This window comes from Trichomycterus rosablanca, chromosome 7 (genome assembly GCF_030014385.1).
Source record: "Trichomycterus rosablanca isolate fTriRos1 chromosome 7, fTriRos1.hap1, whole genome shotgun sequence".
In the NCBI taxonomy this organism is placed as follows: domain Eukaryota; kingdom Metazoa; phylum Chordata; class Actinopteri; order Siluriformes; family Trichomycteridae; genus Trichomycterus; species Trichomycterus rosablanca.
The window spans coordinates 10,239,836-10,264,988 of record NC_085994.1 but is presented as its reverse complement, the minus strand read 5'-3'; the positions used below and the strand labels follow the sequence as shown (position 1 = coordinate 10,264,988).

Below are 25,153 nucleotides of genomic sequence, written 5' to 3'. Positions count from 1 at the left end.
AACAGAATCTAATTGCACCCATCTTCCAGATATTTTATTAAAACATTTCCAACCAACTAAATAATCTTAGTTAACAATAGTAGGATTTCTTTAAAAACTGTACATGGCTGTAATATACAGATCAAGGCAAACTCTTTGGTACACATATATACACAGACACGACACGCGCACATGCACACTGGATCCCTTATTCACTTTTTTTTTTTTTCAGAGGTGTTAAACAGGTACTCACGGCATGGATGCTGTGTGAGCATCATCAACCAAACTGTGAGAAAGCCAAACTTTCAACAAGTATAGACAAATATGAACAAAAAAAATGACTTACCACACAACACAATCAAAAAGGTAGCTAACACTTGTAACAACAGTATACACAGTGGTATGGCATTTTCTGAAAAAACTACAAACTATTTCTACAGTTCTATCGTAAGCCTAACAGTTCCTGTTCACACTTCTATTTTCCTTTTATCTTTGTGCATATTCTCAAATCTAGAAAACTTCATCTAGAAAACAAAATGCCCCATTGGACGTGGCTTTTCATGAACCTTAATTTTCAATGAGAAACCTCTTGTGTAGCAAAATACAGGACTGGTCTTTCAGCAGCTAGCACACAGCTGAAATACTACAAAAGATGTTCCCTAAAACTGTGCTGTGCAAATCAAGGTGAATAGTCAAATGTGAGGAAGAACCCCGCTTCAGGGAAAAAAAGTCTCAGGATGAAAACCAGGGAAAGGGAGACACACAAGAAACCGCACACAACAAGTAAGTACAAGTAGTATTTAGGTGAGCACTCAAACTGGAAATGTGACGCAGTCTTTCTGCGAGTGAACGTGGAGAAAAATGAGCTGTAGTGGTCTGATCAAACCACTAGAGGGCGAGCCAGGGGTGGCGCAGGCATTCGGCAGCTGTGGCTCGTTTCTCTGGGATCAGTTCCAACATGGGGACCAGAAAGTCTGCAAAGGTATCGGCGTCCTCTTGTGGCCACTCGTATTTATCCAGCAGCACCTCCAGCAGACCCCATGGCTTCAGCTTGGTAATGTGCTTTAGGTCACCTGCACAGATTACACAGTTAGAACTCGCACTACTAATAGACCTCCCCTTCTAGACACCCTCATCCAGATGCAAACAATATGGATCAATCAAATGTATACATACTAGAATAGCAATTCACACTGTTCACAAAATTAGCAATAAGCATGAAGGATTATTGAACTCTCCGACTAACTGCAGGCTTTTTCATAAAACTATATACTGTATAAGGCTGTAAACCTTATAAGTAAACCTAAAGTAATGTCTGTATTGTTTTGTGACTGCACGCCTTTGGACTGTAGGAGGAAACCGGAGCTCCCCGAGGAAACCCATGCAGACACGGGGAGAACACGCACCCAGGACCTTCTTGCTGTGAGGCGACAGTGCTACCCACTGAGCCACTGTGCTGCCCAGGGAAAGGGATAAGATGAGAAAACATAAGCTACAAAAAATAGTTCTAATTGGGGCAATGCTAACTGAGCAGAATGAATGACATGCAGCACTCGTACCTAATGAGTGCCATCTCATGGTGCAGATTTATTCCGTTAGCCCTGTGCTGCAACAACTATTCACAAAAAAAAATCACATTTAGTGCAGCAGTGTGGACCAAACCCCAAACGGTTTCTTACTGTCTACTTATTTACATATGGTACAACAATGGTGGCTTTTACACTCCTGTACTTTACTGCATTAAGATCGTGGATGGCTGTTCCGTTAGAAAAACACCAGTGTCCAAGTTCATAGGAATCTAAAAGATCTGGAATGTTTCTGTATTCAAAAGAAATGCTCTTCATCTCATGAATCTTAAGCATTCCAGGAAAAGACTGTGCTGCTATGTTTGCAGCAATGCTACTAACTAGGGCATGTGGTTCATGTTCATATTTGATATGTTGTTCATATTTTCATAAAACAACTAACCTCAGGCACTGTTCACAACCATTTATACAAGAATGTACCACAGATGCCAATCATTCTGGAGCAGACTGTAATTTCCTAACAGGCCAACTTGAGTGAATTATTGTTTTCTAATAATCAGTAATCATAATTGCCCACAATATTATAGATTAAGATAATTTACATGGTGCTTTAACAGGTATCTGCTCCCCCCACCCACCTACACATGGCCTGCAGCGATTTTGCAAGCTCCTTAAAACTTTTGTACAAGACTGCAGTTACTCATCAAGACAAGGAGGAACAACAGTAAAGCAATGAAACCAACACAGCCCATTTGGATGACGTTATACTGGTACCACCTAGTGGTAATGCAGCCAACTAACATGTCAGTCTTGTTTTTCCCCATGTCAGATCAGATCTATGAAGTGTGGTGCAAAATGGCACAGATTTGATGAGCTCTCTAAGGCTGCATTAATATGATCTGTCACACAACTGCTTTGCGCTAACTATTCACTTTCTTAGTTGCCATTTAGAGATGGGAAAACATAAAACTGTTAAAAGAACTGATACAGAGCTTTTCAGTTTTTAACTAAGATACGTCATACAAACCTGCATGTGAATAAACTGTCAATTCTGTCAGTCAATAATACTGTGGTTGTTTTCAAGCCTGGCGCTCAGTGGCACAGCCAGCAGAAAGCATGCATCATGTGAAAGGTTTAAACGCTGGGGTAAACGGAAATACGTGCCCAGCCTTACAGTAAACAGAAAGGCAAAACGTGTATTTTGTGAAGGGTGGCTGCAGTCCTTAGGAATAAACATGCAAGTATTAACCGTCAAAGTACCACATCAGCATATGTATTAAAGCACCCCAGAGTCACAGCTGTGAGAAAACTGATAGCAATTAACTGGGACAGTAAGAAGGGACTGGGATAACCAAAGCTCCCACGATGTTTTTTTATTCTTAACGCCATGTCAGCTGCTATGGCTATTGTCATGGCTGAATAAAAATTCCATCTTTAAAAAGTAGAAGTGGGGTTCGATTAGTTTTTTTCATAAGAATTTATGAAGAGACTTTATATGAATTAGGGTGTTTTAGTAACTGAGAGTGTAGAGTTCAATTGTTTTTGTTTTTATATCTTATATGGCTTTTTTTAAGTCTTACTGCTTCTAAGAATTTAAGCAGTTTTTTGGGGGGACTGAAATGAAGATTTCTTTGTAGTTGTTTGTATTGTAAAATTTTGTTCTGGTGTTATTGGCATGCGTAGAGTGTGTTTAACAGAGGTTCTTTCTCCACAGAGGGGGCAAGTGGAAGCCTGGTCTCCCTTTAGCAGATAGTTATGAGTGAGCCCCCGCAATGAATTGCAGTTCTGTCCATGATTCTAGGAAAGGCAGACCTCACACAACCCTGATCAAATGTTAAAGATGCTGAAATAGCGATTATGGTTTATGCTGGTTACATAAACATGTGAATCAGTCAACGACCATACCACACAAGTCATTACCATTCAAAACTAACCTTGTATTTACACAGGTTTTTAATGGAAAATCAGCTTTAAATAGGTTCTATTTACATTTTCGGCATTTATCCAGAGCTGAAACCCTGTTAGAATTTGTTTTTGCAAGAAATAAATGAGCATTAGTAAGTACATGTCAGCTTAAGTGCTTAGTAAAGAGGTGAGGAAGGTTTTTAATCGTCTTTTGAAGACAGAGACTCAGATGTTCAGACAGACAAGGGAAGCTCGTTCCACCACTTGCAAGTACAGAGAAGAGCCTTGATGCTTGTCTTCCTCGATTTCTGGGTGGAGGATTAAGTCGAGCGAGACTAGTGGCTCGGAGGTTGCATGGTACAAAGGTAGTTTAGAGCTGGTCCATTTTTGGCTTTGTAGGCGAGCATCAGTGTTTGAAACTTATGTCGAAGGACAGTCAATTTTGGTGTATATATTATATATGTATACTCACACCAAAAACAAAATCCTACCAACATGAAATGGTTTGTCACCATAAGCCTTTTTTATTTCCATGACTACAAAGAGCAGGGCTCTCCATACATAAATTGCCAGTCTGACCACTAGTGAACTAGCATAACAATTACATATAATGAGCAAAAAAGTTGAATTCGAAAAATTCTAAAAACATTGACATGATTTTTAATGTTTCTAATATTTGGTACAGCCATATTTAATCATGTGAACAAGCTTCTGATGGTGAAATCAAATGTACATGCTCAAAGTCATCTGAGCAAGTGCGTTGATGTAATAGATAAGTACAGAGGATGTGACGGTTAATTACACTAATGTGCTTTACTTACTTTTCAGCACTGACATACTGAAATTAATGAATTTGTGAAGAATCCGTGATTTTTACTTAAATTATCCTGATTATGCAATAAAAATTTTGTATTAAATAAAAAAAAAAATGGAAAACAGAAACGCTAATTATTGGTTTCAGGCTTTTGGCCTTTACAGTAAGGTTCTGGAATCAGAAATTTCCCCAACTGGCAATAAATCATAGGAAGAAATGAGTTACCTTTCTTGGTGAAAAAGTCCTTGGAGTATTTCCCGGCCATTATGAGTTTGCGTGGGACCATCCCCAGCAGCTCAATGATCAAAGCAATGTGGTCTACCATTTTGCATGGTCACACAATACGAGGGTGTTGTGAAGGCATTGGAGGGAGGTGGAGGAAAGTGGAGGGAGGATGAGGGAGAGGGAAGGTGGACAAAACAAACAAACAAATTGATCAAATACAACTGATGATCATTTATCCACCCTGGGTGACAGAAGGCAGCAAGCAAACAGGGAGTGTGCAGCATGGTTCTGACAGCAGACAACAGCAGTGTAAATGTTTTTGCCATACCAGTTACTAATCAAGCCAATCTCAGTGAAGAGGAATGTCCTAAACAGGCCTCACCTAGCAGTGTACAGTTTCTGGTTGCTGTTAATGGGTGTTCAAGTGCCTTTTAAAACCAACCATCAGCCACATTTGTATTTGCTTACTGCAGTTAACAGCAAGCTTTTTGCCAAATTAATCATTTTACATCATTTTTTTAACAAGAGAAGGAAACTAAATTAGTTTAGGAATTTAGAAATAAAAGGAGTCTGTGTTTAGAGATGCCTGGAATGTCTGCTGCCAAAAAAAGCTTCAAAACCCTTTTACTTTACCATCAGACCCAGTGTGGTTTTTTGCTGACGCAGCACGCGTACCTCTTCGGGTGAAGTATTCCTGTGAGAATTTCCCACTCAGAGCATAGTGACGAGGAATTCTACCAAACAGTTCAATGATCAGAGCCAAGTGGTCTGGAGACAACCAACAGCAGGACAGGAGAATTGAGAGTGAAAGAGATGGAGAGAGAATGACAAAAGCAAGATGAAAAGCAACGACATGCCAGATGATTAAAAAGCAGTATTTGGGTAATCAGCTCAACATATAGACAGTGACGGTTTAAATAACAAGCCAGCATCTTGTACAAATATTTTTATAGGTGGAAAAGAAAACAGCAGGAAGAACACTGTGCTGTGTAACGTCATGATTCTTTGCAACTTTTAGGGGCTGGCACTGTTAGCTTGGCTGCCAGGGAGATCACTAAACTACTGGGGAAGTGAACAAAATGTATTTCACTCATATGACATTGCAAAGAATATTTCTAACTCTCTTAATCAGGGTGCAAATGAAAGAGAGGGGCCAGCAAACTGGCTGTGAGTGGCTGTGTTTTAAACCACACACCACCTATTAGGTCACATTAACATGACACGCAACAAACCACTTCTGCATGGCTGATTCATTGTATCCTTGTATCCTATGGAGCAAGGCGGTGCCGCTTGTCTTACCACTGCACTACCCTAGGCATCACGCACATTAGTTCGGTTTTGAACGCTTGCTGCAGCGCTCAATGTTCAGCAGATTGCTGCTGACCTTCAAATAACAACCAAGGAGACAAATTGTATTACTAGTATTACTGTTGACCCTTGCAACATGTTCTATACAATGCAATTACTCTGCTTTCTTACTCTGCTTTCTTACTTTAAATAAAAACAACAGAAGTTTTTTATTTGTCAAGGTAATAATTATAAAAAGCAGAGAAGAAAGACACTTAGCATGGTCTTAGACAAAATAAATGCAGAACAAGACAAATGAGACAATCTGTTAGCCATACATTGAGACCGGGACGATTGCATTGCAGCATTTAGCACGTGCACATGTAATTTCTAACAAAAAACATACAAATGATGTAAATACATACATACTAGTCCAGCATGTATTCTTTTTGGCTTTTCCATAAATCTGTTCAAGCTGGGGTCCTTGGAAGGTCAAATAAATGTTTCCATCATGGTGGCATGTGTATTTATTTATTTGTTAGGATTTTATCGTCATGTTTTACACACTTTGGTTACATTCATGACAGAAACGGTAGTTATTCGTTAAACGAGATTCATAAGTTTAGCGTCAAACAGTCATGGACATTTTTGTATTTCCAAATCATCTCACTTGCACATCTTTGGACTGTGGAAGGAAACCCACGGAGACACGGGGAGAACATGCAAACTCCACACAGAAAGGACCCGGACCACCCCACCTGGGGATTGAACCCAGGACCTTCTTGTTGTGAGGCTACAGTGCTACCCACTGAGCCACTATGTAGTGGCATGTGTATAAAGCACTACAAAAAAACACAAAAATCTGCAGCCTTTATACAGCCTGTCAGGTCTTAAATGAACGGTTGGCGTTTTTGTTTTTTGTAAAGCTTTAATTGTAAGGGATTAACAAGAAGGGAAAAAATTCAAGCATGAAATGGAAATTAAGAATCACATGGTCAAATGCCATCAGAACAGAAGATTGATGTATGCACAAATGTGCACAGCTTTACTTAGAACTGAAAATAAAAACTGAAAATAAAGTAAGACAGAACATCATTCACACAACACCTAAGATCTAAGACCTTTGATCTGCAAAGCTTATGATTATGTGGTTTGGTTAAAAAACAGGTGTTGAAAGCAGGTTGACACAAAGACAGAAAAAGGGGCGAGAACTGAGTGAGAGAGAAATGGCAGTGTGAGAAAGAGAAAGTGCTAAAATAGGTTCAAACTTATGTGGAGAAACATCGCTCTGAGTGTTAGAGGGGAAAAACACACAGGAATACAAAAAATATATATAATTTTAGTCTTGTAATAATACATTTCAGTACAGCATAAAAACAAGCAAGCTAATAATTAATTACTACTTATGGACCCTCAGATACTGAGTACGTAAAGTGGGGCTGCACGAATCCATATTACCACTCTTAGCTTCCTCAGTAAATTTTAAAATAATATGTAGTAATATTGGTGAGCTTAGCTGATGTTAGTTAACTGGTTACAATAAAAGCGTAAACATAAACAATATCAGCTTATACACTGGTTAGCTAAATGTTAGGACCACCCCCCACAACTATGGATGTCACCGTCAAGGCTTTATTAAATGTTGAGCTCCACATGTTGAATGCAGCAGATACAATTAGTTATGAAGACCTAAATGACTTAATTGTTATGGCCAGACAACTGGGTTGAACTATCTCCGAAACCAAAGATAGACTAGGCCACAAATTGCCAACAAACTATTGGCCAGCTAAGACCCATTAAATGCCAAAGGACATGAAGGCTTTGGTATCTGGTATGGACCAAAAGAAGGGCTACTGTGGCTCAAATAGCATGGCAGATTGTTGTAATACTGGTGATAAGGTTAACGTGTCAGAACGCACAGTCCCACTGAACACTTCTGTGTATATGGTTGCATAGTTAAAGGCCAGCCAAAATGCCCCTGCTCATGTCCACTGACAAAAACACCATTGACTGGCGCACAGGCAACAGACCAGTGGAAGATGTTCGACTGGTCACATGAATTCTGTTCACCTGGAGGTCATGTGGATGGCCGAATGGAATAGATGGCACCAGGATAAACTAAGATGATTCACCTTGCAGAGTATACAACATAAAGAAACTGCTGGTAATATCCTGGTACCAGATTCCACAGTCTTGTGGAGTCCACGTCTTGAGTTGGAGGGTGTTGATATTAGCAGGGTGTAGGGTTGGGCGGTATGACGATATTACCGTATACCGCGGTATTCAAAAATGGTGACGGTATTCAAAAATGGTGACGATATTTTTTAAATGTGAAGCGCCAAATTTCTGCTTCAGGTTTACCTTGAAAACTGAGACTTTAGGACATGCGCGCATCCACAGTGAGGGAGGGGTGGGAGGGGTAGGCGGTTGGAGCTCGCCGATTGGCTGTGTGCTCACTGGTGATAACACAGAGAGACGAGTGAAGAGCCACACTGGCTAGCGTTAGCTGTGCGCTAACAAGCAGAAACTGAAAAACGGCTCGTCTTTTAATTTTTCAAAATCAACATTTTTTTATCAGTTCAACCGGAAATGAACACAAGCGCGTGCATGCCCGCGGACATGTACTTATTTACTAAATATATCTTCAGTGTAAATCGAGCACAAGTGTTGAGAAAAAGGAGCAAACAGTAATAATAACGTTACGCCCAATCCGCTGTTCTGACTCTTGTCTGCCATAGATTTTCCTGCCTATGTAAGAACTATTTTTTCCTAAATAAAAGCGCTATATTAAGAAAAAAGAACGTCTCACCTGTCGTGTAATGTGAATTATAAAATATATTGTCTGGCCATTTAAGAATGTTATGTGCACTATAGGGCGTAGGGAGCGAGTGTGTAGGGAATAGATCGGATTTGTACCGTTTCTGTGCTCGAGTTTTGCACTGAGCTTGTGTGACATGTAAAGTAGCGTTCTCGTTAACCGCTCAAATGTTTGGACTTTGAATTATTTTAACATTATTTTACATCACCGTCATCGCAACATGAACATTTACATTCATATTTTTTGTTACGGTATAGAACTTAATTCTGGATTACAGGCATAACTAATCGTACACGTTCATACACTTTTAAGAAATATCTGTAACTATAAACTAAGCAGTTAACTTTTGAAATATATTGAAGTGTGTAGCCTGCTATTATTCTGTTTTGTGTGGGCAGAGAGAGATTACAATGCCAAAATGTTATGTGTTAATGTTTGTGTTAAAGTGTAATTGATACACATGCATTTATACTTATGCGTATTTATTATAGATCAGATAAGATAAGCAATGTTTGACGTTCAGATTGTTAAATCTTTTTATAATAAATCATTGAAATATTGTAATTACACTCAAGTGTGTACACTGTAATTAACTGAGGTTGGAGAGCGAGGTCAGTAATCATGCAGCCCCAATGACATCTAAGCTCGTAATTCATCATCAAATCTAAATCTTCTTCTAATGCATACATCTACATGTCAAGTATTCTACAGCTTCATTTATCTATCATGGCAGAGCTACAGCTGAACTACAAACCTCACAGTAAGCATTTATGCACTAAACAACTAATGAGATTATGCTTAGCCTTCAGCTGAAGCTAGCCCTCTATGGAACAGTTTTCTCTGACAGTGCAGCTGCAGCTTTTAGCACCCCAACAGCAAAAATGACTAGCATCAGCAGAGGGCTAAGTGTTATTTCAGTTAGAAAGGGAAGTAAAGAACAAAGTAAATAGCTGAGCAAAATGCTGTACCTTCATCTCGAGAGTAATCTTCACCAGAGTGGGGCTCAAACAAGTAATCCCCTGTGGCCAGTTCAAATGCCTGCAGAAAGAAAAACTCATAAAATTCTTTCAAGGTTGGCAGGTCTGCAATTCAATATTTGTGCTGTTTATTTATAAGATATCTGATTGCAAGGTGTCCACAAACCTGTGGTCATACAGCACATTTGTAACACAGTGACACGATACGCACCAGTATTGTGTGTGTAACAAGTGAATCTTACCATACAAGCTGTGCTCCATACATCTGCTGGTGTGCTGTAACCTGCGCCAATCAGCACCTCCAAAGAGCGATACTGCCGTGTCTGAATGTCCTCAGTGAAGTGTTTGTGCTGCAACAAAATCCAACAATCCTTGTTTAGATTAATCATGATGGCACACAAAGTTTCTTTGCTCTTAGATGCTCTCGTACATAGGGGTCGCCATAGCGACTCTAGTCCGCACTGGGTTGGGACCGGCATTAAGAGCACACTGGCAAGGGTGCATCGTAATGACTAAAGTTTCAGCCAACTCCTGGCCCATTAGCCAATCATGTCCATGCATACACTGGACCGGTCTATAGCACAACTAAGATTCAAACCCTGGATTCCCAGATCTCAGCAGTAGTGTGCTAGCGTACTTTACTGCTGCTCCACCCGAGAAAACATGAAATACACACAATGTTCTGGCAGTTTCCTAAAGCGAGTTATGTAACAGCTTCTGCTGTGGTGTTAGTATTCAATGGTATCCTATCCTGTGCAAGCTGACAATCAGTGCTGAAAACATGGACAGTGGATAGCTCAGTTAAACCTTTGAATTATTTATGCAACTTCACATCAACAGCCCACTGAATCTAGCGGTCTCTAGATTTAGTGCTGACACAGTAAAAGATGCTGGCTGTGAGCGAGCTATAAAGGTGAAAAGAAAGATTCTTACCACCCAGCAGGCATTGCCCAAGTCAGCAATCTTGACCTTGATCTTGTCTGAATTCAGTGGTTCCAGGGGATTGACTAGAAGGTTGCCTGCTGTCGGCTTGGCTGTGGAAAAAACAAAAAAAAGAAAAACAAAAAGAAAAGAGATTAAGTCAGAAGTTCTGGGTGTTAGACAAATCCTGTCAACATTGTGGCTATATGCACATTTTTCTAAACAATTCTGACTGTTATTAGATTGTCCATATGATCTTTTCAACGTAATCTGTAACCAACCTTAGTCTGGACTAACATAAGAGGAAAATAACCTTCAAGCTAATATTCATTCACACTATGGGTATCAAACCTAATTCAACACAGAAGTATTGTAGTACTGAAGGCAAACAGTACACATGGAAATATTTGAAAATTTTATCATTTTAATCAAACAGGCACTCAGGTGACGCAGCAATAAAAAACGCTAGCATATTATCACTGAACAGTCTAGCAATTGTCAGGTGCTTGCCGATGTGCTCTTAGTGATGGTTCCAAGCCCAAATAAATAAGGAAAGTTGCGTCAGCAGGGGCATCAGGTGTACAACTGTGACAAATCAGGTATGTGGACCAGAATTATCCACCGTGGCAGCCGAAACAAAGAAATAACTCAAATAAAACTAACATATTAGAATTTCTTTTTGGCCAAATGGCCTTATGCAATTCTAGAAACACATGGTAATTTAATTTTAAATGATATCATCTTTTAATTATCTTCCAACAGGAAGATAACAGATTCCAACAGGGCTCTTTGGAGTCATGCTTTTGTCCTGACGAGGCTTTTCAGCCCAAGCCCTAAAATGGATTGTTGTTCTGTACAGGGTATTTTTAATACAACCTCACAAAAAGCAAATATTGCGATACAGAAACAGTCAATATGAATTTCTGAATTGGCTGACCATTCTCACTGGCTTGGTCTGGCTGTCCCTGCAGAGCTCCCTGCTCATCCTCTTCTCTCACGTCTCCGTTACTATGGCATCCCTGACTTGGTTCAGGAGAGCAGGCCCCATTACAGTACTCATACTCGTAGGGGTTCTTAAGCCCATATTCTAAAGGTCCCGCATTAGCATTGTGTTGGTCCTCCTGTTTCAGTTGCATTTGCCCTTCCTCTTCGTCTACTTCTTCCTCAGGAGGAGTGTGGCTGCTGGGCAGGTGGCCATTGCAATTGAGCTCGTCGGAGGCGCCCGAGGTTAGCCGCTCTCTGGGTTTGTCTTTGTGAAGAGAAGAAAAGAGAGACATACAGAGAGTTATACCTCTGGTGTATAAAGAGCTACATATTAAATTTACTGACTAAATCCAAACAACACAAAATCAAGGATTTTATTCACGGCACAATTATTTAACCCAACAGCCTTACCCTACGTTCAGACCGGCAGCACTGCGACGCAGTAGAACATCAGTGACGCAAAGTGGGGGGTATACCTACATTTATGTTAAATCTGAATATGCATAAGTAAATCCAGTACAAAAATTTTGACCTGGGTGCTCAGGTGGTGCAGTGGTCTATTGTGCTATCCCACCATTTACATTTTTGGCATTTAGCAGACGCTTTTATCCAAAGCGCCTTGCTCAAGGGTCCAACAGTGGCAAACTAGCAGTGGTGGGGTTTGAACCAGTGACCTTCTGCTTACTAGTCCAGTACCCTAACCAGCAGGCTACAACTAAGATCCGGGCTGGAATCTCAGCAGTGCTACTGGCTGGCCGGACGTCTACACAGACATGACTATGTCTGAAGCAGTTGGTCAAAGCCCTACAATGGATAAGCACCCTGTCCAGGGTATTCCTGCCTTGCCCCCTGCATTTTCCAATGAAACCAGACCCAGCGAAACACAACAGAATAACATGGTTTATAAAAATAAAATGAACAACATTTTGATACTAACATTGTCAAAAGTGCTCATTAATGTTTGTTTCCAATCAAAACATTCACATCAAACACACATTATACAAACAAATATATAAATGACACTGCTCCAGTTTAAATGCAAAACTAACCATTTACTTCTTCTTCACCGATGTCCTGGATAGACGCCCGTCTTAAAGGCGGGCATCTAGGTGATTTTGGAGACTGTGGATCATCTTCCTCTTCTTCTGCCCCCTCAGGCACCTTTTCCATCTCCTCCAGGTCCAAAATGCATTTCTCTAGCAGCTCTGCTTGCCGCTTTTGCTTCTTCTTCAGCTTCTTCTTTTTGTTTTTTGACATTTTGGGTGCCTGAAGGGAAAAGGCAGGTTAAATGAACTGACAGTGCAATACTGAACAAATGTTTATTTGAAGAGAAATATTAAGAAATAAAAAAAACTGCTAAATTCAGAGATTATGGGTTACTATAATCTATGTACTTATAGTCTTTAAGGAAAAAAACAAGAGCAACTTGCAAATTAATATCTGTAAAATTCGATTCAACGAGTCTTTATTAAAGTACATTCTAGAAATAGAAATGGGTAGTTTTTTCTTAGACCAAAAAAATATTCAAATAGGTGTTCAACCAAAAAACAAGTTCACCTTTCAAATTGTTTTGCAGCCATCAATTTTAGAATGAGAGTTTAAATACAAAGAACAATACAGTTCATTTCATTTTTACCACTGCTTTATCCTGATCGGGGTCAGGGAGGGTCCAGTTCCACCCAACACACTGGGCACGAGCCAGGAACACACCCTGGACAGGGAGCTAATCCCTAGGCCATCCATTCTGTCAGATATAGCCAATCACAAATGTGTAAGAGTCCGGCTGGGATTCGAACACAGATTTTAGTGGTGGTTGCCAGTGCAATAGACCACTGCACCACCCAAGTATAATAGTTTGAACTTTAAAAATGCTGTCTTTGTTCTTTTTTTCTCAAATACAAAAGAGAAAATGATTTACAAATCATGCTGTCTGTTAATATTTTATTTTTACTATGATCTGAATTTATTTGTTTGGTGTGACAGACTCCCATTAAATGTTATTTAGATAAGCCTTTAATGTATCTTCAGTGCAAAACTATAGGAGCAAGAAACATGGCTTAATGTAAAACATCTTCCTTGATTAATTACATTAAAGGACATTAAGGAATATTGTGTACATCTGATTTTCAACTAAATCATTACTTTAAATACAAAATGCCTTCCAAGCAAAGATGGCCAACTTGATTTGAGTTGTTTAAAAACAGTTTAAAACCTCAGCAAAACTTACTTGTTTAGGTACTGGTGCAGTACTCACTGAAACAAGAGAAAGGAAAAGGTTCATATCAGCACAATAATCTCAAGGGCATGCATGCACACACAACAAAGCTGTGAGAAAGTTATCAGACTGGCTGTGCTAGAGTGGGGGGGGGGTGTAACCATAAAAGTAAACATAAAAGAGAACACAAAACAGAATTCACAAACAAATAACAGATCAATCATTTCCTAACCGCAATATGTCATGAACTGATTAAAAATAAAAAGCTGGTTGGACTGAAGTAAAAGCTGTTGGGCTGAGTAAGAGAAGCAAACGTAAGAAAAATTCAGTAAGACACAGACCTGCTGACCCAGACGGAGGAGGAGCTCCAGCTTTCTGCCACTCAGTTGCTTCAGCTGCCAGTTTTCTTATATATGACTCATCGACACTCAGCAGTATGTTCTCTGGCTTTATGTCTGTGTGAATAATCTTACATTTTGTGTGCAAGTAGTCCAGGCCCTGCAAAACCTAAAACAGTATAGAACACAAAGAGCTCTTTATTACCCAATGAGCAATATTTCCCTGAGCATTCACTACATTATGAACCATTAAACACAAAGGCAAAGCAAACTAGTTACATTTCCACCTGAACCTTATTGTTTCATTCTGGTAAAGACAAGGAACTGAAAACAAAGGCGTGTCTGTTTAGCTATTCTGCTGCCTTCAACTTTTATTGACTATCATTGCCACGCAGAGAGATGTTTGTAAAAGAATGGGTGGTGTTACCTGCCGAATGATGCTCTTAACACAAGGGAGGGGTAAGCCTTGATAGTTGGACTTGATGATCCACTTTAGCAAATGATGTCCTAGTACTTCAAATACCATGCACACATCTGAGAGGCTGTGTTAAGAAAGAACCTTGACAAGTAACTAAAGTCATCACAGGTTAATCATGAACGTATCAAAATCTTAAAAAGCCCTAAAATTGACAGCAAAGCACCTCTTGACAAGACCATTCTGATTATATAAGTCAGTTTAGGCATTACAGTGCAGGAGACAGATTTTGACTAGCTTTTTTGCAAGGAAGTACTCTGTTAAGGTGATATTAAACTTTCAACTTCACAACCGGGAGCCAATATTATTTATGAACAGGTTTAACATAGTTTATTAAATACATTTGACATGGGCCCCAAATTCTCTAGAAGTAAATACTATTTGTGCTTGAAAGCAGAGAGAGAGAAAAGAACGAGTCAAATTTGTTATTATTCAGGGATGTCAAACTTCAAAAATAAAGGCGTTAATTATTCTGACCGGCACTTATTGTGGTCTGTTTGAACTGTTTTTGGCAGATTAGACGTCCTGAAATGTTGAAATGAACAACATACATATTTTTTCACTGCATCAAACCACACATAACACACTACACTAGGTCAGAATATTTATGACACCACTGATAGCGCACTAGTTTCACACTGTTTAGTATGTGTTTTAAAAGCAGTGGATGTTCAATAAAAACTTCTTAACAAATGTGTTAAGAAAGTTGGTTGCTATCAATGTTGACAGATCCATGTCATTTAGAAAAAAAATGACTATTATTTGCTTCACAGCTACAGTGCTCCAGCTTATTATGTGCTATATTTATATTTAAATGTTTCAGCTATATTTTTAAATACATTACTGGCATTAGTGGTCCTGACTATTATCCATTTATTGTGTGTCCACTAGCAAAACAAATCCTTCACCCTCATTTAGTGTAACCACAACTGCCAACGTAAAGCAACAATGTCAACAATCCACAAAAATGTCAGTCCTTAAGGATACGAGTTCCATTGACTCCTGAGATCTTAAAGTCATCCAACATCTGAACCACCATCTCCCTGTTTGGATCTTCTGGGTCTGTGTTTCTAACCTGAACAAACAAAAAGAGAAAAGCAAAAAGTGTACATTAGTATAGCCTGCACCAACATTTATTCTATTTGTTTGTTTATTAGGATTTTAACGTCATGTTTTACACTTTTGGTTACATTGATGACAAGAACGGTAGTTACTTATCACGCAAGGTTCATCAGTTCACACAAGGTTATATCGAACACAGTCATGGACAATTCCGTATCTCCAATTTACCTCACTTGCATGTCTTTGGACTGTGGGAGGAAAGCGGAGCAGCCAGAGTAAACCCACGCAGACACTGGGAGAACATGCAAACTCCACCACCCCACCTGGGGATCAAACCCAGGACCTTCTTGCTGTGAGGCGACAGTGCTACCCACTTAGCCACCGTGCTGCCCCATTTATTTTGTTAAGTTCCAGAAAAAGCTTTTCTGTATGCATGCAGGACAACGTAACTTGCCTACAGAGTTCATCTGTCAGTAGCGAAATATTGGCTGAGTATTGATGTTAAACGATTTCAATTTCATTGCACTTCTGTAAATCACTTCATCTATTGGAAGGAGTGAGGCAGTGCCGCTTACCTAGCTGCTGCGCGACACTGAGCGTCAAGCACCGCGCACATTGACTGCTATGACGCCTGTTTTTTCCCTTTGTTGCTGCGCTCAAAGTTCCATCTTACTGAACTGTGACCCAGTTTGGAGCTCAACTTCTTAAAGTGCCGCCAATGACACAATATGTTCATACGACGCAAACAAAAGTGAAGCACAGAAATGTCTGTGTAAAACTGATTGTTTCACAAAACCCTGAATAGTTGAATTCAGTATAACATTGTCAAGAAAAATGGCTAGTGAGCAGTGAAATGTGGAGACCGGGTATGCATTTTAGATGCGTAGCTCTTTAATATGATGTAATTTACCCTCAAACTAACAAAGCAATAAAGTTAAATGAAGCCACTGTATTTATCTGCTGGGATTTCTCTTCTCAAGTCTCTAAATAACAACTGTTACAGAACTTTGTGGTTTTAATCTGAAGTCAATTTTATACAAACCTGCATGTGAATAATTATAATATTGTGAACTATTGTAGCTTGTTTTAAAGAAATGGCCTAGTTTTGCCAGGCATTATTATTTACAGTGGTAAGCTACAGTATTAGACTGTTCTACTACAAATTAATAACAAAACTCATAGGACATTATGCCTACAGACATTTCTGCCTTCTAATTATTGGGAGAAGTGAGTGGGTGTAGAAACAACCATGAACTTGCCTAATGTGCATGTTAATAAAACACAAAAACATCATTAGAACTACAAAATGTCTTGACAGCACCATGCACGTCTCATTTACAGTGTCACTGTGGGCATTTCAGGGGAAAGTGAGTGGCGGTCTTGCTACATACAAGCGAAAGCACTTACGGATCTCAGCAGCTTTATTTCATCCAGGGCCGTCTCTGTGTAATGTTCTGCACTCTTTACCACTTTCATAGCTACAAACCGCTTGCCTCTAAACAGGGACAAAGAGAAAAACAAAGCAGGTAAAGGAATGAAAGAGGGTTTGAATAATTCCTCATAACCCTCTGTGTAATTGCAACAGGACTTACTGGATGTCCCAGGCAAGCCATACTGTAGAGAAATGGCCCCAGCCCAGCTTACGAATCACATGATACTTTCCATTATACAGGTCCCCTATTTTTACATGGTGGTAACCGCCTAGACAAACAGGAAGAGCAGATTATAAGAACTCAAATAACTTTGCTGCAAGCTTTTCCAAACTGACTCAGTGATTTTTCTACAGGTCAGTTAACAGAAGCTCCTATATTTACAGGTAATAATAAGATGCATGATAAACAGCATTGCTTCCAACATTAAAGAGCAGCTTGCCTTTGCAGTAATCGTTAGGGTCTTCCTGCTCCTCATCATCAGAGCCCAGAATCTCCTCATCAGGTTCCTGCTTCTGAGGTTCTGCAGGTAACTGCTGCTGTGGGGCTCCTCTCGGGTGATGAGACGGCCTGGAACAATACAAGATGTTTAAACTCACATCAGTGCAATTCCTCAGTATCTCTTACAAATTACATTCAGGTAAGTCAAATTAAAAAGAAACAGCTTATATTTTCATGAACATCAATGTAAGAAAGGCAGTACCAATGGTAAGACAACACTAGAGGGCCAGCTAAAGTTTTTAACATTCCACAATAAGCAGATGAACTGTTAACAGCCAAGGGAATCATAAAAGAAGGATCCACCAAAGGCTCAGTCTTTGCAAGCAAATATTAATCGATTATTTTTGTAATCAAGTATTCTAACAATTATTCCAGTGATTAATCGAGTAATCGGATAAGAAATACTTTTACTTTAATAAAGAGCAAAAATAAATACATAAGATAAAACAAGACATCTCTTAAAACAAACTGCACATTTTTACTTTTACGTATACAGGCAACCTGAAACTAAGTCATAAATAATAATAAACAATAATAAATAAACATTGCCTTTAATTTGTGCAACTTTCAGAACAAAAATTCCAGTTAGAGCTCACGCAGAACATAAACCTTTAATGTTTTGTTGAGAGGGTTTGTGGCATTTGTAAAAAAAAAAAGTTCTGTCAGGATTGTATCTCCGGCGTTTGTGTGCATGTACATGTGTGTTTGCCTAAGCCTTCAAAAAAGCATATCAACATGCTCAGAACTGAGGCTTGCCTTCATGTTGATGCTGTTTCCTGCTGCAAAAAACAGATGCTCTGATGGTATGGATGTACTGAGTTTTCGGTTTGTTTGTTTTTTTGTTCAGCTTAAAATGATCCCAAACTTTGGACACTTTCTGACGTTTTCTCTGGCCTGTCTCTTTTGTTCGTCCATCGCCATTTTCTCTCTCTTTCTCAATTTTGCAGCCCGTGCTATCACATCTCGGCTGTGTCCAAAATCGCACACTAGTATTCATTAAACAGTACGCAAAAAGTACCCGGATGATGGCATTTTTGAGTATGCAAACACATCATACTTGCGTACTAAAAGAGCTTACTTCTGACTGAGCAGTGCGCACTGCCTCTAATTTAGTATGTACTGTTTAAGTATGCGATTTCGGACAAAGCCCTCGTCTTCTTCATGTCACCTGCCCACAGCGTGAACGCGTTGTGCAAAAGTAAAAGTCGTCCTTGCAAAACATTGTGAGATGTGTATAGTTGTATGGATTAAATGACACTTTGATGCATGATTTTTAGTAATCGAATTACTCGAGTTTCTCGAGGAATTGTTTCGTGACTCACCACTTTCAGCTACCATATATGTTGTGAAAAGATTCAGGGAATCCAGAGAAAATTTCAGGGCAAGGCCAGAATGCACCGCTGAATGAGCATGACCTTTAAAGCCCATGTGTAATGCCTTGAAGACAGTTGTATAAGAAACGGTCATGCTACTAAGATAAATACAGCCCCATTGGCTCAGGAGTACTTGCATAAAATCTACATTGTGACTGCTGAACTGGTTCTGCTCACGCTGTTTATTTATTAAAAATAGCTTAACCATAAACAAAATGTGTAATCTGATGATCTGAAACACAGCGATGTTTTTTATATTTTGATGGGCTTTATAAGTTATATGCTTGTTGCTTATCTGTTAACCCTCAACTAATCATGGTCTGTTATCGGTTATAAGTACATGGCAAAGTTTTCATCCCCATGGTGCAAATAATCATTCGATGCATAGCTCACCTTGTCACATTTTGGAAACTCCATAGAAAACAATAGTTACTGGTTCTATTTACTTGCTCATAATAAACAACGGTCACTAAGAATACGAAATACAAACCAGAGTAAAATAAACCAGTGTGCCATGGTGCTTAAAATGTGTGTATGCTGATTAATTTGAAATAACCTGTGTATTTATGGCAGTGCAGTGGAAAAGGTATGGAATGCATTCACTACAGTTTCTATTTTGACGACACAAACGATTTCAAATTTTAAAAGGTAAATGAGACAACACAAAGCCGCACAAAATTACGCTCATTACACTGTCGGAATGGCATGCATCACATGCAAGTTAGATGCACCAACTTAGAAAAACAACTCTTTCCTTTTTTCATTGTATGACTGTCATACACTGGTCATCAAGGACCACATTTTTACTTGTCCACTTTCTAACACATCTATAGCTGGAATCAAGAACACTAAATGTTTAGAGCTGGGAATGAGCAGTATGCACTGGCAATGGGCCTTAAAGGCCAGTTTGGGAAACACTAATCGATAGACTGAGGAGAAGCTTGTACAGGAGGATTTTGAACTTACTTTTTGGTTGCCTTCTTGGCCTTCCCCCTTTTCTTCCTTGCCTGGAGTGCAAGAACTGTTAGGAGGAAAACACCAGTTTAGAAAGTTTAATCATGCAGAGCTGTTTAGCTAACAAAATTACCCAACAGAATGCCTCCAAGATTATCAGCACTGATACTACAAAAATCATCAGACTGGTTTATACTGCAACATATTTTGACCCATTTTTTAAAAATGCTGCTTTAAAACAGAGAAAAAAGCAAACAATAAATTATTTAACACACAATTGCACTTTAGTTTTATTAATTCACACATCAATGAATAAACTGGTGAGCTATTTGGTCACTTTTCAGACATACTAGCTTATAACTGCTGTAACAACAGGCTTGTTTTCGTTGGACAATGTTTGTATGTGCACATGAGTGATTTCCTGCTAAATCTAAACCACATCCTATATACTTCATCGTGTACAACAGCATCACTGGTGGTGGTGCCCAATGCATAATGTTTGAATAACAATAAAAAAAAAAAAAAGAAAACAAATATGAAATACAAAACAGCTGACTAAAACAAAACACTTGCATGCTAAGACTACCTTTATATAAGCATTACAGTGTTTAGGGTAGCTCAGCACTCTTTAGTTTTATGGTAATTATAGGGTGATAAAAAACAAAGACTGAAAACTTTTTTTTGTCTCTCTAATCGAATGAATTGAAGCTTAAAAAGTTAAACAAATGGGAGCAGGCAAGAGCCTTTCCCAGACATTAAAGCCACAAGGCAGCAACATCAGCAAATATTATTGTCATTATAATAATATAGGACAGATGGAATGCCTCTTCCACGTATCCCAGCTAGCTGGGGTCAAAGCACAGGGTCAGTCATTGTACGGCCCAACAGTAGCTTCACGACAGAGCAGGGATTCAAACCCACAACCTTCTGTTCAACAGTCCAAAAAGTTCTACCCACTTGGCTACAACGGTCCCAAATAAGATTAAATGGAAATGGTCCTGTTTGGATATTTTAAAGAAAGTTAGTTATGCAAAGCATATAACGTAACTTTAAAAAGCGTCATAAGAAAACAGCACAGTCTCAATCTTAGTTAGCAAAGTTTTCACACACCCAAGAGACACAACTGAACCAATGGCAGCTATCTCTTAGGTAACATCTTCCATTTTTTGAATCACCTTGACAAATTTACTTAGAAAGGTCCAAAATCCTCTGGCTATATGAAACAGCAGCCACGTTTACATCAAGCATTATAATCCCTTAATAACTGGGACCAAGAGCTCAATTTGAATAGAAAACGTTCATGAACACACCTTAATCAGAAGTATACAAATTAACTAAGGGCAATCTGATTGAAATTCCATCTGACTGAATGAGGTTGATTCATCGTGTAGCTAATGCTTTGAATAAAAATATAATAACCATTTAAACTTTTATGTAATGACTAAATTCTCAAAATGGATGCGCATGTTTAAAAACTTTTTGCTAGCATAGAAACACTTTAGTAACATTTTGAAAGGCAACAGGTGATAAGCCTGTAAGGTCAACTGGGTGGCCTAATTTAGGAAGCAGTTTTGGTTTGGGTTGTAAAAACACCCATATTGTGCCTTTTAGAGTACGCTGACAGCAGGGCAGAGATAAAGAGAGAGGTATATAGCACCAGGTGGCATAAAATTGAAACATTTAAAACATCACCACAGATGAATTTATCCATGCATGACTGAGACGTTAATATAAACTGGATGGAGTCAGAAAGTCAAAAAGTGAAAGCAGTAACAGTAAAATGACATTTAGCAGCATGCTTTGCATGTGGAGTTCTGGTCGGTTTGCAATTCATTATACACGAGATCATGTTAAATTAAATCTGTCTACCAGCTAGCCCTGCATGTACGGATACAAGTAATCTTTGACTTGTAATGTGTCTCTTTATCGATTTCAAAAATCAAACACAAAGAGACTAACATTCTGAGGGAAAGCAGATGAACATATAATAAATAGGAACATGCTGCATTTTTTCTGTCGGTTTATGCTTGTTGACATATAGATAAGCTTTTCTCAACCAGGGTGCTGTCAAAAAATATACTGAAGTTGATGACAAAATAAAATTCATCAACATTTCAAAAATCGATAGTTGCACCATTTATCATGGAAATGCAGAGTACAAGTCACCTCATACAAAGTCAAAATTTCTTACATGCCCTTTCCTCAATGCTTTTTTTTCCTTTATCTTGCAATGTCAGTGCTGGGACTACATAAAGGCTGACATAAATAGCCAAATGCTGTTTTATTTTAATAGCTTGGAGAGTTTAAATAAAAAAATAGCTTGGATAGTTTTTCAAAAGCCTTCAGAATTAGATAACTCCAAGTCTGGCCGTCAACATGATCATCCAGTGATTGTGTGCATCAACTCAGGCTCAGGTTTCCCATCAATATTAAGTCACATTTACATTTTCATTTACATTTTCAGCATTTAGCAGACGCTTTTATCCAAAGCGACTTACACAATGAGCGGAACACGATGAGCAACTGAGGGTTAAGGGCCTTGCTCAGGGACCCAACAGTGGCAACTTGGTGGTGGCGGGGCTTGAACCGGCAACCTTCTGTTTACTAGTCCAGTACCTTAACAACTGAGCTATCACTGGCCCACACCCAATTGTTTTAACAACCACTTGTGTGCATGTATGTGTGTGCTCGCCATCAGAGAGATGCAAGGTGTACTTTTTTAATCAATCTTAGACTGGGGTGACTCGGGAGTTTGCTTACTTTTAAAGAGTACTATAACTGGAAAAAAAAGTTTGAGAAACACTGACAGAAAATGGCACAATCAACAAGACAGGCTGCATACTAACATCTATGGCATTTAAAAGCAACAATAAATGTTTCTTTTGATATGACTGGCTAGACATGTAGCAATTAAAATGTACTAAATTTAAAATTAGTTTTAGGGTACATATATTTTATCAGAATACAGGTTACATGTTCATTTTATTACAATTTAAGTTTATATTCCCCTTTTTTGCTTAGTTGGTAGGAGTGGACAAGACGATTATATATAACGTCTGACTATATACAGATACAGATCCTCAGAGCTACAGTGTAAACAATGTCACTCATCTCAGGATTTACAGGACAGGAGTACTTGTCATGTTGATCCTATTATTTATATATTATATTTATATTTTCGACATTTAGCAGACGCTTTTATCCAAAGCGACTTAGTGCTGTATACAATCTAAGCAACTGAGGGTTAAGGGCCTTGCTCAAGGGCCCAACAGTGGTAACCTGGCAGAGGCAGAGCTTGAACCGGCAACCTTCTGATTACTAGTCCATTACCTTATCCACTAGGCTACAGCTGTCCCAAATATGCCAGACATAGCAGAGAAGTGGGGTCTCATTAATACAGAACTTTTACCTAAACATGACTGGAGTTCCTAGCACACCAAATCTGCTTTATTGATAGTGAATTTGGTCATCTGACATCCAACTCCCTGCTACGCCATAGTTGAAGATAAAGGTTTATACATTTTTAAGATATTCTGGGATTGCAATGATATCTGTGAGTTAATGATTGTACATAATACACTGTCAAAACCAAAGACTTTCAGAAATTGGAATCATTTAATACGTTTGTGAGTTTTCTAATAATATGGCATTATAAATCAAATTTTTATTGTGGATTTGATGTTGTAGTAAGTTATTTAATGTAATTTAACTTAGTTACATAGCCCTCTAATTCAGTGTTACTGATTTTGACTGATTAGAGCTGGTGACTTCCTTGGGCACATGTAATTAAAACTAGCTTCACTGCACAGAGAGCCCCTGATTTCAGATTTGGGTTTCTGCTATTATGTGTTTTCGCCGTTTTCTCACTTGTAAGATACAAAAAATGTCTGTTTTCAGTTTATTTAAAGTAATAAAATAATCGTTTTTACACAACTTGTTATGTTTGTGATCTGTAATTAAGAACATAATTTTGGCCATTATTATGTAACCATCACAATTACCTAAGAAGCCATTGTGAATAATCTGCTTGTTTGGATTTGTATTCTTATTTAACTAAAGGAACATTAGTGCAACAATGTAAGATAGCTGTGGTGAATAAAACGAGGACTGAATGGTGAGATTCTTGAAGTTGAACAGCACAACGTGAGCGATCTACAAACACATTTTTTAATAAATACAAAATTAACCCAGTTCCACGTTACCAACTATACAGTTACATTTTTGACGCATGTAAAACACTGTTAGCATTAGCAAAAAACACCAAATATAACCGAGTCTAATGTGAATAATCACACCAAGCTAGCTAATGGCTAATCGATGCGCCTGCTTAGGTGTCCGGTAAGCTAAGCTATGCTAAACTAAGCTAAGCTAAGCTAACGCTGTGACATTAGGCAGCCCGGTCGCTCGTATCGGGGTAAATGCTTTATTACCCCAACATATCAAAATAACATACTTGAATTTACTCGCATGTCGTTTATTTTGACAATAAAAACAGCAAAACAAGACAAAAATGTACAAAAACGTATATATGATGTTAATAAAGATTACCTTTTCTCTCCATGTTGGCCCGGTAGTTGATGGCTCGGAGCTCCACGCGCCTGCGCAGCTTTAGACTCGCGCACACTGCTGCACTGCGCGTGAGTGTGTGTTTAACGTGCGCCCCTGGCTATGCAATCGTGCATACTAGCCTACTAACATGTATGTTAAACCATCACGTCAACCGTATCAGCGAGCTGTTCTAACGTACTACGTAGTACGAATAGTGTGGTTCAGGACGTGTTCAAATAGCTCGTTATTTCTACAGGAGCAGGTCTAGCTTGTAGTCAGGCTTTTTAGGGTGAGGTTTCTTTTAATTGGAAGCTTTTTGTGGCCCCGGGTTTTAGAAGTGACACCATAATTTTGGGGCGGTGGGGCTATTATTTTAATTATTTTAATTAATCTAAAAACCTTAATTTAATGACGTAGCCATGAATTGAACAGAGCATTTATGGGGACCCAATCTACCAGCCCTGCTCATTCTTAGACATTCCTGCCATATTAACAACTGATTACACAAAGCTAGTGAAAGAAATAGGTTTATTTATCATTTTTACATCATTGTATTGGGGAGACATGTCATTAACATGATTTTGTTACTGCAAGCAACTGCCCAACTAGCTGCACAACTGTACAGGGTCTTTATTGTTGTATTTTGCAGTTCATAGTGTCCCACACATTTTCAACAAGAAAATAGGTCTGGACTGCAGACAGGCTAATCAAGCACCTCCAATATTTTAAAATATTAGACTCTTTAAACATTAAGAATCTCATTTCTCAATTTAAATGTTTGTGCACATTGTGTGGCTGATTTAATTTTAAACTGACATATC

The 25,153-nt window shown here is 38.8% G+C and overlaps 1 protein-coding gene across 1 annotated transcript; it reads right to left on the bottom strand.

Annotated features, from left to right (window-relative positions):
* Positions 1-12: 12 nt before the first annotated feature.
* On the bottom strand, positions 13-24,400 carry srpk1a (SRSF protein kinase 1a). Its single transcript, XM_062998967.1, has 16 exons — positions 24,333-24,400; positions 19,797-19,851; positions 17,399-17,526; positions 17,119-17,227; positions 16,934-17,021; positions 15,452-15,539; positions 14,417-14,523; positions 13,993-14,158; positions 13,664-13,689; positions 12,486-12,702; positions 11,390-11,701; positions 10,465-10,565; positions 9,774-9,881; positions 9,523-9,592; positions 4,450-4,542; positions 13-1,052 (listed from the first exon to the last, which is right to left on the bottom strand). The coding sequence occupies exons 1-16, from the start codon at positions 24,343-24,345 to the stop codon at positions 868-870; spliced, it is 1,866 nt and encodes a 621-aa protein (XP_062855037.1). The 5' UTR covers positions 24,346-24,400; the 3' UTR covers positions 13-867.
* Between the last annotated feature and the right edge of the window lie 753 nt (positions 24,401-25,153).